At 41.9% G+C, this 12,584-nt stretch overlaps 1 protein-coding gene across 1 annotated transcript in view; it reads right to left on the bottom strand.

Annotated features, from left to right (window-relative positions):
- Positions 1–12,584, bottom strand: part of LOC136128512 (ATP-binding cassette sub-family A member 13-like) — a 236,572-nt gene that overhangs the window by 24,879 nt on the left and 199,109 nt on the right. Inside the window, 1 exon segment of the mRNA XM_065884331.1 lies at positions 10,906–11,009. Coding sequence (XP_065740403.1) covers positions 10,906–11,009 — 104 coding nt within the window.

The raw sequence follows: 12,584 nt of genomic DNA, 5'->3' as shown, positions 1-12,584 counted from the left end.
CCTTCCCCCTCCCCATATCCTCAAGTCCATTCTCTAGTAGGTCTGTGTCTTTATTCCTGTCTTACCCCTAGGATCTTCATGACTTTTTTTTCTTAAATTCCATATATATATATATATATATATATATATATATATATATATATATACATATATGTTAGCATATGGTATTTTTCTTTCTCTTTCTGACTTACTTCACTCTGTATGACAAACTCTAGGTCTATCCACCTCATTACAAATAGCTCAATTTCATTTCATTTTATGGCTGAGTAATATTCCATTGTATATATGTGCCACATCTTCTTTATCCATTCATCCGATGATGGACACTTAGGTTGTTTCCTTCTCCTGGTTATTATAAATAGAGCTGCAATGAACATTGTGGTACATGACTCTTTTTGAATTATGGTTTTCTCAGGGTATATGCCCAGTAGTGGGATTGCTGGATCATATGGTAGCTCTATTTTTAGTTTTTTAAGGAACCTCCATACTGTTCTCCATAGTGGCTGTACCAATTCACATTCCCACCAGCCACGTAAGAGGGTTCCCTTTTCTCCACACCCTCTCCAGCATTTATTGTTTCTAGATTTTTTGATGATGGCCATTCTGACAAGCTTCTAATAAGTGTGTCAAAATGCAGCAAATTAACATTAAAAAAAAACTGCAACAAACACAATGGGTAACATTTGATGTACTTATTATAAAGAACTCATATATATTAGCATAAAAATAAACAAAAATTCAAGAGAGGGAAAGGGGTAAATAACATATAGAGACTTTCCCCCCAAGAAATGTTCATAGGTAATAAACATAACAATAAATTACAAACTTAAGCAGCAAATAAGCAATCTTAAAATTATTTTCTAGCCAGGCAGGCATTTGTCATGTATGCCAGTGTGTGTTGCAGAGAAAAATGCTTTTCCCCCATCTCCAGTGTGAATAAGAACAAGAATTCTCAGATCCAAAAAATACCCCAAAAGCTAGATATTCTCTCAATTAAAGATGTCATTTCATATACTACTGCTGGGAATGAAATATGGACATACCTTTCTGAAAACCAATTTGGCAATAATTCCTTACCTAGGAAATTACCTTAGGAAACACAGAAAATATAAATGCATATAACAACTTACTTAGAATATGAAAAAATCTAGAAACAGCTTGCACAGTAAAATAATATAATACTCATATAAATGAGGGTGCATCTGTGTGTGTGTTAGCCATTAAAATGAGGGTTTCTAGAGTCAATTAATTGTATGTGGAAAAGGTAATGATATAGGAATGGTAAAATGACAATGCATTATAGGAAAATTGCACATATATGCTAGAAAACTGGGAAGACAACATGGGAAAGGAAATAGTCAATCAGGTCGAGGAAGCACAGAGAATCCCAAATGGGATAAACCCAAGGAGAAACATGCCGAGACACATACTAATCAAACTAACAAAAATTAAACACAAAGAAAAAAATATTAAAAGCAGCAAGGGAAAAGCAACAAATAACATACAAGAGAATCTTGATAAGATAAACAGCTGAGGTTTCAGCAGAAGCTCTATAGGCCAGAAGGGAGTGGAAAGATATATTTAAAGTGAAGAAAGGGAAAAACCTACAACAAAGATTACTCTACCGAATAAGGATCTCATTCAGATTCGACGGAGAAATCAAAAGCTTTACAGATAAGCAAAAGTTAAGAGAATTCAGCACCACCATACCAGCTTTACAACAAATGCTGAAGGAAATTGTCTAGGCATTAAACACAAGAGAAGGAAAAGACTTACAAAAACAAACCCAAAACAATTAAGAAAATGGTAATAGGAACATACATATTAATAATTACCTTAAATATAAAATGATTAAAGGCCTCAACCAAAAGACACAGACTGGCTGAATGGATACAAAAACAAGACCCATATATATGCTGTCTACAAGAGACCCACTTCATACCTAGGGCCACATACAGACCGAAAGTGAGGGAATGAAAAAAGATACTCCATGTAAATGGAAATCAAAAGAAAGCTGGAATAGCAATACTCCTATCAGACAAAATAGACTTTAAAATAAAGATGATTACAAGACGCAGTGAAAGACACTACATAATGATCAAGCGATCAATCCAAGAAGAAGATATAACAATTGTAAATATTTATGCACCCAACATAAGGGCACCTCAATACATAAGGCAAATGCTAACAGCCATAAAATGGGAAATTGACAGTAACACAATGATAGTGGAGGACTTTAACACCCCACTTACACAAATGGACATATCATCCAAAATGAAAATAAATAAGGAAACACAAGCTTTAAATGACACATTAGACCAGATGGCCTTAATTGATATTTATAGAACATACCATCCATACCAAAAGAATACACTTTCTTCTCAAGTGCACACAGAACATTTTCCAGGATAGATCACATCTTGGGTCACAAATCAAGTCTTGATAAGTTTAAGAAAATAGAAATTGTATCAAGCATCTTTTCCAACCACAATGCTATGAGACTAGATATCAATTACAGGAAAAAAAAAACTGCAAAAAATACAAACACATGGAGGCTAAAAATTACCCTACTAAATAACTAAGAGATCACTGAAGAAATCGAAGAGGAAATCAAAAAATATCTAGAAACAAATGACAATGAAAACACGAAGATCCAAAACCTATGGGATGCAGCAAAAGCTGTTCTAAGAGGGAAGTTTGTAGCAATACAATCCTACCTCAAGAAACAAGAAACATCTCAAATAAACAACCTAACCTTACACCTAAAGCAATTAAAGAAGAACAAAAAAAACCCAAAGTTAGCAGAAGGAAAATCATCATAAAGATCAGATCAGATCAGAAAGAAATGAAAAAGAAATGAAGGAAATGATACAAAGATCAATAAAACTAAAAGCTGGTTCTTTGAGAAGATAAACAAAATTGATAAACCATTAGCCAGACTCATCAAGAAAAAAAGGGAGAAGACTCAACTCATCCGATTTAGATATTAAAAAGGAGAAGTAACACTGACAGCACAGAAATACAAAGGATCATTAGCGACTAAAAGCATCTATATGCCAGTAAAATGGACAACCTGGGAGAAATGGACAAATTCTTAGAAAGGTACTACCTTCCATAACTGAACAGGCAGAAATAGAAAATAGGAACAGACCAATCACAAGCACTGAAATTGAAACTGTGATTAAAAATCTTCCAACAAGCAAAGACCCAGGGCCAGATGGCTTCTTAAGTGAATTTTATCAAACATTTAGAGAAGAGCTAACACCTATCCTTCTCAAAATCTTCAAAAATATAGCAGAGAGAGGAACACTCCCAAACTCATTCTACAAGGCCACCATCACCCTGATACCAAAACCAGACAAAGATGTCCCCAAAAAAGAAAACTACAGGCCAATATCACTGATGAACATAGATGAAAAAATCCTCAACAAAATGCTAGCAAACAGAATCCAACAGCACATTAAAAGGATCATACACCACGATCAAGAGAGGTTTATCCCAGGAATGCAAGGATTCTTCATTATACAATCAATGTGATACACCATATTAACAGACTGAAGGATAAAAACCATATGGTAATCTCAACAGATGCAGAAAAAGCTTTTGACAAAATTCAATACCTATTTATGATAAAAACTCTCCAGAAAGTGGGCAAAGAGAGGACCTACCTCAACATAATAAAACATATGACAAACCTACAGCCAACATCATTCTCAGTGATGAAAAACTGTAAGGATTTCTTCTAAGATCAGGAAAAAGACAAGGGTGCCCACTCTCACCACTATTATCCAACATAGTATTAGAAGTTTTAGCCATGCAATCATAGAAGAAAAAGAGATAAAGGGAATCCAAATTGGAAAAAGAGAAGTAAAACTGTCACTCTTTGAATATGACATACTATACATAGAAAGTCCTAAAGATGTCACCAGAAAACTACTAGAGGTAACCAATGAATTTGGTAAAGTAGCAGGATACAAAATTAAAGCACAGTGTATAGGAATCTTTTGCAGTCCTATACACTAACAACGAAAAATCAGAAAGAGAAATTAAGGAAACACTCCCATTTCCTACTGCAACAGAAAGAATGAAATACCTAGGAATAAACCTACCTAAGAGGCAAAAGACCTGTATGCAGAAAACTATGACACTGATGAAAGAAATTAAAGGTGATACAAACAGTTGGAGAGATATACCATGTTCTTGGATTGCAAGAATCAACATTCTGAAAGTGACTATACTACCCAAAGCAATCTACAGATTCAATGTAATCCCTATCAAATTACCAATGGCATTTTTCACAGAACTAGAACAAAAAAATTTACAATTTGTTTGGAAATACAAAAGATCTCAAATAGCCAAAGCAATCTTGAGAAAGAAAAATGGAGCTGGAAGAATCAGGCTACCAGACTTCAGACTATACTACAAAGCTACAGTAATCAAGACAGTATGGTACTGGCACAAAAACAGAAATATAGATCAATGGAAAAGGATAAAAAGACCAGAGATAAACCTATGCACATACTGTCACCTTATCTTTGATAAAGGAGGCAAGAATATACAGTGGTGAAAAGATAGCCTCTTCAATAAGCTGTACTGGGAAAAATGCTACCTGTAAAGGAATGAAATTAGAACACTTCCTAACACCATACACAAAAATAAACTCAAAATGGATTAAAGACCTAGCTGTAAGGCCAGACACTATAAAACTCTAAGATGAAAACATAAGCAGAACACTCTGTGACATAAATCACAGCAAGATTCTTTTTGATCCAGCTCCTAGAGTAATGGAAATAAAATAAAAAATAAACAAATGGGACCTAATGAAACTTAAAATCTTTTGCACAGCAAAAGAAACCATACACAAGACGAAAAGACAACCCTCAGAATGGGATAAAATATTTGCAAATGAAGCAACTGACAAAGGATTAATCTCCAACATATACAAGTGGCTCGTGCAGCTCAATATCAAAAAACCAAACAACACAATCCAAAAATGGGCAGAAGACCTAAATAGACATTTCTCCAAAGAACATATACAGATTGCCAACAAACATTTGCAAAGATGCCCAACGTCACTAATCATTAGAGAAATGCAAATCAAAACCACAATGAGGTATCACTTCACACCAGTCAGAATAGCCATCATTAAAAAATCTACAAACAATAAATGCCAGAGAGGGTGTGGAGAAAAGGGAACATTTTCTGCACTACTGGTGGGAATGTAAATTGATACCACCACTGTGGAGAACAGTATGGAGGTTCCTTAAGAAACTAAAAATAGAACTACCATATGACCCAGCAATCCCCCTCCTGGGCATATACCTTGAGAAAACCATAATTCAAAAAGATACACGTACCACAATGTTCATTGCAGCACTATTTACAATAGCCAGGACATGGAAATAATATAAATATCCACCGACAGATGAATGGATAAAGATGTGGCACGTATATACAATAGAATATTACTCAGCCATAAACATGAATGGCATTGAATTATTTGTAATGAGGTGGATGGACTTAGAGTCTGTCATACAGAGTGAAGTAAGTCAGAAAGAGAAAACAAATACCACAAATACTGTATGCTAACACATATATACGGAATCTAAAAAAAAAAAAAAACGGTACTGATGAACCTAGTGGCAGGGCAGGAATAAAGACACCGACGGAGAGAATGGACTTGAAGACACAGGGGTCCGGTGGGGGAGGGTCAGCTGGGACGAAGTGAGGGAGTGGCATGGACATATTTACACTACCAAATGTAAAATGGATAGCTAGTGGGAAGCAGCCACATAGCACAGGGAGGTCAGCTTGATGTTTTGTGATGACCTAGAGGGGTGGGATAGGGAGTGTTGGAGGGAGGCTCAAGAGAGAGGGGATATGGGGATATATGTATACATATAGCTGATTCACTTTTTTGTACAGCAGAAAATAGCACAACATTGTAAAGCAGTTATACTCCAATAAAGATATAAAAAAATTTTAAATTAAAAATAAAAATATGCAATAAAAATACTGGGAAGGAAAACAAAAAAACGTATGACTATAAATATACAAAACATTGAAATTAATAGTGGAATTTCTTTCCTTCCTTTACCGTGCTGTACTATACAAATTCTACAGGAAGTATGGTAGTTTTCCTACTGGAGAATGGACATACAACAGTCTGCTTATTGGGTCAGTGTATGTTCAGATCAAGATCATACTGGTCAGACTTCCGTGCAGCCAGAGGTGGACATGCAACCCATCAGGTCAATGCGAAGGACAATTTCCGGGTCATACTGAAGTAAGGCAAGTCACTTGCCCTGGGTTTTGGATCTTTCCACATTCCATGAGCTGGGATGGGGACACAGCTAAGGAGTCAACTCAACCATGAAGCTGATGAGTAAGCACCACGGTGGAAAGAACCTGAGTCCTTGGACGACCTTAGGCTCCGACACAGCTCAACAACGTAAACTGTGAATGCAGGAGAGAAAAGTGTGTCTGGTTTCAGCCACTGTCATTTGGGGTCTTTGTTATGAAGTCTTAGGGCTATAAACATCCCTAATGTGCTTTATATATTTTTCTGTGCACACGTATGTTTCTCTATGTTTCTTCAATTAATTTCAATTTAAAATAAACTTACCATTTTTATTAATGCATAGTAGGTCTCTAATTAAAGTGGGAGAATATGTAGTCACTTCTATATTACCTCGCTAAACACGGATCCCAAATCACAACCGATATTAATTAAGGCCGCAGAGCAATGACTCGGAATTTCCAATTGAATGAGTATCAGCTATCAAACAGCTATGCTCCAAACACGTGGGATTCTACTGAATCTCAGGCTAGAGGCAGAGATTTGAGATTCTGAGGGTCTTCAGCATCAAAATAAATAAACCAAGTCAAGGTGTTACAACAGAGAAAGGAATCTCTGATCATTTACTCAAAAATAAACACGATGTTTCCTTTTGGCAGTTAGGCTGACCAGGACAGAAGTAGGGCAGGTGATGCAGAGGCTTAAGGGTTTATATTGGAGTTTCTCAGATCAGCGTTTGACGGATGAGGAGGAAGCAGTCCTGGTCCCTCTTGGTTGGGCTGATTTTAATTCCTCATATAGAGTAAATTAGGACCCAACACTCCTGCCCTTGGTGCCCTGCCCCCTGCTCCCCCCGTGGCCCCCAGGATAAGGCATGGGGGAGGGAACTGCAGTTCAGAGACTCCTCAGCTGACGGCACTGCTTTAGGATCAGGGAATCGATCCAAGGCTGCCCTGCTCCTCATTTTCACTGAGTCATTTAGATCTTTGTGTTGTACAAATAGAGACAGATTTTTGGAAATAAAGATACATCATTAATGTGAAACCAAATGAGCAGGGAGACATAAAAAAGAAATTACAGTGATATGAGAACTGTCTGCAATAATTATACGTTATATGAAAATTACCAGGAATTTTTAACATGACACCTGCGTACCCAATCTCAGAACTGACACACCAGCACAGGGACTTCAGTGCTGGCAGAATGACTACAGAAATACAGAGTTTCCTGAAATGGCACAGCAAGAGGGACACTGGAAGCAAGAACCGTGTATACATTATGATAAAGTAGAGAATTTGCCAAATTTAATTCATTTCGATGTAAAATTTTCTTTTCAGAAGAGAAACAGAACAAAGACAAAAAAAGAAAACAAGGTCAGGACTTCTGGCTATGGTCAAGGGTAGACATGGACAGAAGACAACTATGAAACTGGACAAAATGAACAAAAACAATATGTTTCAGAATTCTGGAAACTGACCAAAGGCATATGATAACATAAGAGACAGTTACAGCCGACAAACTGCTGAACCAGGTAAGAAGGAGGTGGTCTGCAGCATTCTGGCTTATAACATGCAGCCCTAGCAGGTGGGCCAGGCTGCAAAGCTCAGTAGCCCCTCTGCCCCTGTTGAAGGGTGCACACACTGTGGACCACCGGGCCATGCCCACACCCAACAATACGGTCAGCATCCCGGCTCTTGCAGAGTCCAGCAAAAGGAAGGGCCAACAACTCAGGGTCTGGCCTGTGGCCTTGTCATGCACGGAGACCGTGAGGCTGCGTGTACAGCATGAGAGGCCGGAGAGGCCCAAGCCAGCCACAGACTCCTCGTGAGCCCAGAGGCCCTCCTCCTGCCAACCACGTGCACCCTGCAGAGACCAGAGGAAGCAGGAAAGAGAAAACTGAACCAACGAGAAAACAGCCTGAATTTGGAATGCTCTGCCCCACCCTCATGCAGATCGTGGCAGAGACAGAAGAGAACCCTTGTTGGCCTGAGGTGGTAAAGCACAGGCTCTGCCTGGCAACTGGCCTGTATACAAACAGCGTGACTCTGAAAAACTCAGGCTTTAAAAAATGAAAACAAAATTGAGAAAACCAACTAGGCAGAGGCACCAGGACCTACTCACTGCAGGGGAAAGAGTTGTCATAGATCCCTCCCAAAGAAACGCAAACGAGCCCCAGGTAGGACAACAGAGATCTACATCCAGACACATCAAAGTTGAGATGTTGAGAGTCACTGAGAAATCTTGAAAGAGTCAGACATATGTGACTGATGATGTCGGAACCATTAGTGGTTGGCTTCTTATAAGAAGTAACGCAGGTGAAAAGACAGAAGGTGACATGTTCATTAGGAAAATGTCAATTAAAACCACACGTCACCAGGATGGCTACAGTCAGGAAGATAGTGCTGACAGGGGTGAGGAAACACTAACAACTTCATCACTGTTTCCAGGGATAATAAATGATAAAGACACTTTGGAGAAGAGCTCTGCAACCTCTTCAAGTGCTAAACACAACCTACCACACAACCCAGCAAGAGACCCCAAAGAGAAACAGAAACGTGTGTCCAAAGACATGTATGAGACTGTTCACAGCACATTGTACTGAACAGCCGATCTGGGAATGATCCAAAGGGCCACGATGGGTGAGTGGACGACAAATGTTGCCCTGCTGTCCAGTGGACTCAAGCCCACTGCTCGGTGCCACATGGTGACGCTCAGACACATGACAAGTGACAGTCACATACAGACAACTATAGGTCACGTGATTCCATGCAGATGAAGTATGCAGGAAAGGCACATTTATAGAGACAAAGAGTCTCTGTAACGGCGGATGGGGGTTAACTGACAACAGGCACTAGACACTCCGAGGTGATGGGAATGTCCTGAACTGGGTGGTGGTGACCCAGGCACAGGTCCGCAGTCTGACTAAAACCTCACAGAAAGGTGCACTTAAAGTGGGGAAATTACATGGTATGTCAATTATACCTCAAAGAAACTTAAAAAAAATGGTTAGTGGTTAGTCTGACAGTAAAAAATTCAGGAATGTCTGGCAACGGGCAAACCATCAGTGAATAAGTTAAAAAAAAAAAAAAAAAAAAAAAAGGAAGCAGTGGTGTGAATGGCATGGTTCCTTCACAGTGGGTCGACTTTGCCTGGACCTGAAGGGTGGCCACCGGCACTCACCACGGGATCTGGTTCTGGGATTTCCTGCAATGGGATCGTGCTCGTGGATTGACAGCACCAGTGTTATTTTCACGTAAACTGGCACTGCTGGAGCCATCAGCAAAGCCTCTGAGACCCCCTCAGGGACCTCCCATTTCGAATGATGGTCTGGCTTTGCATTTCACGTCTAGCAACAAGGAGCAGGCCGCTCACGCCAGCTCAGACTTATCGGAATATCTGGGGGTCCCTCCTCCCCCACAGGTCTTGCTAGGAACCCTCAGCCTGCAAGGTCCCGGCTGGTCTCCACCTGGCCGTTGGCCACAGCTGTGGCTGCAAAAGCAACCTCGCAGAATGAGGGCCAGGCACAGAGCCGGCCAGCTTGCCAGCTGCTATAGAGAGGAGGGTCTCCAGGTTGGTGTGTATCTCCTGTCCAAGAGGCCCCCCTCCGTGCCTGCAGCATCCCTGGGTGACTCGGGCTTAGGGAACCAGGTGACTTTGCTGACACCAGAGGCTGTTCTCGCTGTGAATAATCGGCCTTTTGTCTCTGACCCACGAGTTACCTGTCTCCTGGAAGCATCCAAGAACCCCGAGCGCCAAATCTGTAAGCTTGCAAGTAAGGAAGAATCCCAGACCCTCAGTTCTTGACACTTAGCTCCTCGCACATTTGACTCACAGGTAGGAAGAAAGCACGTGTAAACTCTAAAGCCTGATCTCCGCTTTAGTACATATATACACACTGTATACAAAATAGATAACTATAGAGCACAGGGAACTCTACTCAGTACTCTGTAATGGCCTATATGGGAAAACAATCTAAAAATCAGTGGATATATCTATATGCAGAACTGATTCACTTTGCTGTACGCGGAAGCTAACACAACCTTGTAAATCAACTATACTCCAATAAAAATTAATTAAAAATAAAATAAAATAAAGAATGTTTATGAGCCAACTCACAGCACTCACTCTCCATCGGGGGGCTTAAGAAACCTAAGAATTGCTTTGCTATGTGGCCTGGAACAGTGCAGTGTACGGCTAAAAACAACCCAACGGTTTTGAAATCTCACTGCAGGACTAGTTCTGTGGGGATGAAAATATGAGACCCAATTCAGAAATGTATTGGGTTTTCAATTCGGGTTAGTCTAGTGCTGATATAAAGGGGCAGAAATGTGATCGCAGGAGGGCCCGAGGAAGGCGCCCAGCTGTCCAGCAGCTACGGACACACAGGGTATAGTAGATGAGGGACCACTGGCTTCAGAGTCCAGCTCAGCCACCTGCTGGTGGAGCGGCCTTTGCTGTGTCCCTCGGTCTCTCTCTGGTCAGTGTCCTGACCTATGTCAGGGGTGAGCAGTGACATCTCCGTGGCAGGGTGGTATGGGGACAGCGGGTCGTGTGGGGAGCACTGCGTCTGGCCTGGGTGCCCCCCGGCTTTGAGGGGCCGTGCTCACCTGTGGGAGCTCTGGATCACGGCACAGCCCTCCTGTGCCTCATTCGTCACCACCTCCCACAGGTGCCGCTTCGAGCAGGGATCCATCTCCGAGCTGGGTTCGTCCTGAAGGACAGAAAACACAGGGTGAGGGGCGCAGGGAGAACCTGCTGCCCTCCAGGCCTGCGAGGGCAGCAGGTCCAGCCCGGAGGGAATGCCTGCCTCGGCTCCAGGCCACGCTCCACACCCAGCAGAGGCCGGGGCCCCTCATGTCAGCCGGGCCCGCCTAGGGATCTGGGGAGTTAGGCCGGCCTGGATGCACCCCAACCTCTATAAAATTCCAGAAGGAGCTACCCGAGAAAGACGTAGGAGAGCAGAAAAAGGCTTTGTTGATTTCACGTTGTCAAGTAAATTGACATTTCTTGAAACTCGAAGCTTTCTCCTTCAATAAACACTGAAGCACTACTTATCCGAACCACTTTTGAGAGAGATGCTTCTAGGCTGCATGATGCGTTTCTGTGCTTTTGTAGTCAGGAAGTACCGGACACATTTTTCTTAAGAGCTGAGGGTCATCCACTGCCCCAAAGAAAGAAACAGAGGAAAGTGGACACAAAATGGCACTGAGCAGGAAAGCAGACACCAGCAAACATGGGTCTTTTCTGCAAATCGCGTGATACAGTGTACAGTTAGTTATAAACCAAGTGGACGGAAGGTGTGACCAGGCATTGTTCCCTGAAAGAGTTGGATGCATCGTTCCCACACGGGTGTCGTCGGGGAGATGCTTGTCCGGTCTCAGGGGAGGACGCTAAGGGCCCTTCAATGCATGTCCGCCACCAGATGCTCTGAACACTCACTGTCACCACCGTCACTAAAGCTCAATGAGGAGGATTTCATGGGCTGCCTTCAAGGACTCTGATGGACAGACACTGTCATCAGGACCATTTCACACGAGGAGAAAATGTCCACACAACGTGTGAGTCCCCACCCTGGTCGCCACGCCCAGGCCTGGGTGAACACGGGTGCCGAGAGCAGGGCTGCAGGACGGGAGAAGCTGACTGGCTGCGGTGAGCCGGGGACCCGCTCCAGGAGGGAGGCCCCATCCCGACCCAGGAGACATGGGGGTGAGGCTGAGCGGGCAGTTCTGCTGAAGGTAAGGAATGGCCCTGTCGGGAACTCTTCAGGGCAAGCCGGCTTTCTTTGGTAAGGAAAACGCGTTTGCAAACTGCAAAATCATGCAAGTGTTAGGTTTTCATTACCCGATTTCAGAAGATGCAATTACACAGTAGTCCTTGATTTCGGACCTTGCAAAAAAGCAAGCTTGGTGCAAGTGAGAGGAAACTTCAGCTCAGGTTGCGGAAGACAGTCCACGAACCATGGGGTCATTTTTCCATCACAGGTCTTCTGAGTCCCCTTTAACTCCCCGCCCTGAAATGCTGTTTCCAGTTAATGAACAAGAGCAGGAAAAGAAAGAATGTATCTTGTTTCCCATACTTTTCCATGTTCCTCATACCTTCTACAATGCAAAGCCCTGGGGAGCTCTCTAATGATTAGAATCCAGTCCATGGCTCACAAATGATGACTTCGATTTACTATTTGAATGATACTACTTTTCGCTCTTTTGAAATGCAAAACAACTGGCTCTATTTCTTGACACTTGACCACCTCCAATTCATGTTTGCATCCAGCCAAACTGGATTAATT

Source organism: Phocoena phocoena, chromosome 9 (assembly GCF_963924675.1).
Source record: "Phocoena phocoena chromosome 9, mPhoPho1.1, whole genome shotgun sequence".
Classification (NCBI taxonomy): domain Eukaryota; kingdom Metazoa; phylum Chordata; class Mammalia; order Artiodactyla; family Phocoenidae; genus Phocoena; species Phocoena phocoena.
This window is presented reverse-complemented; position numbering and strand designations above follow the sequence as displayed.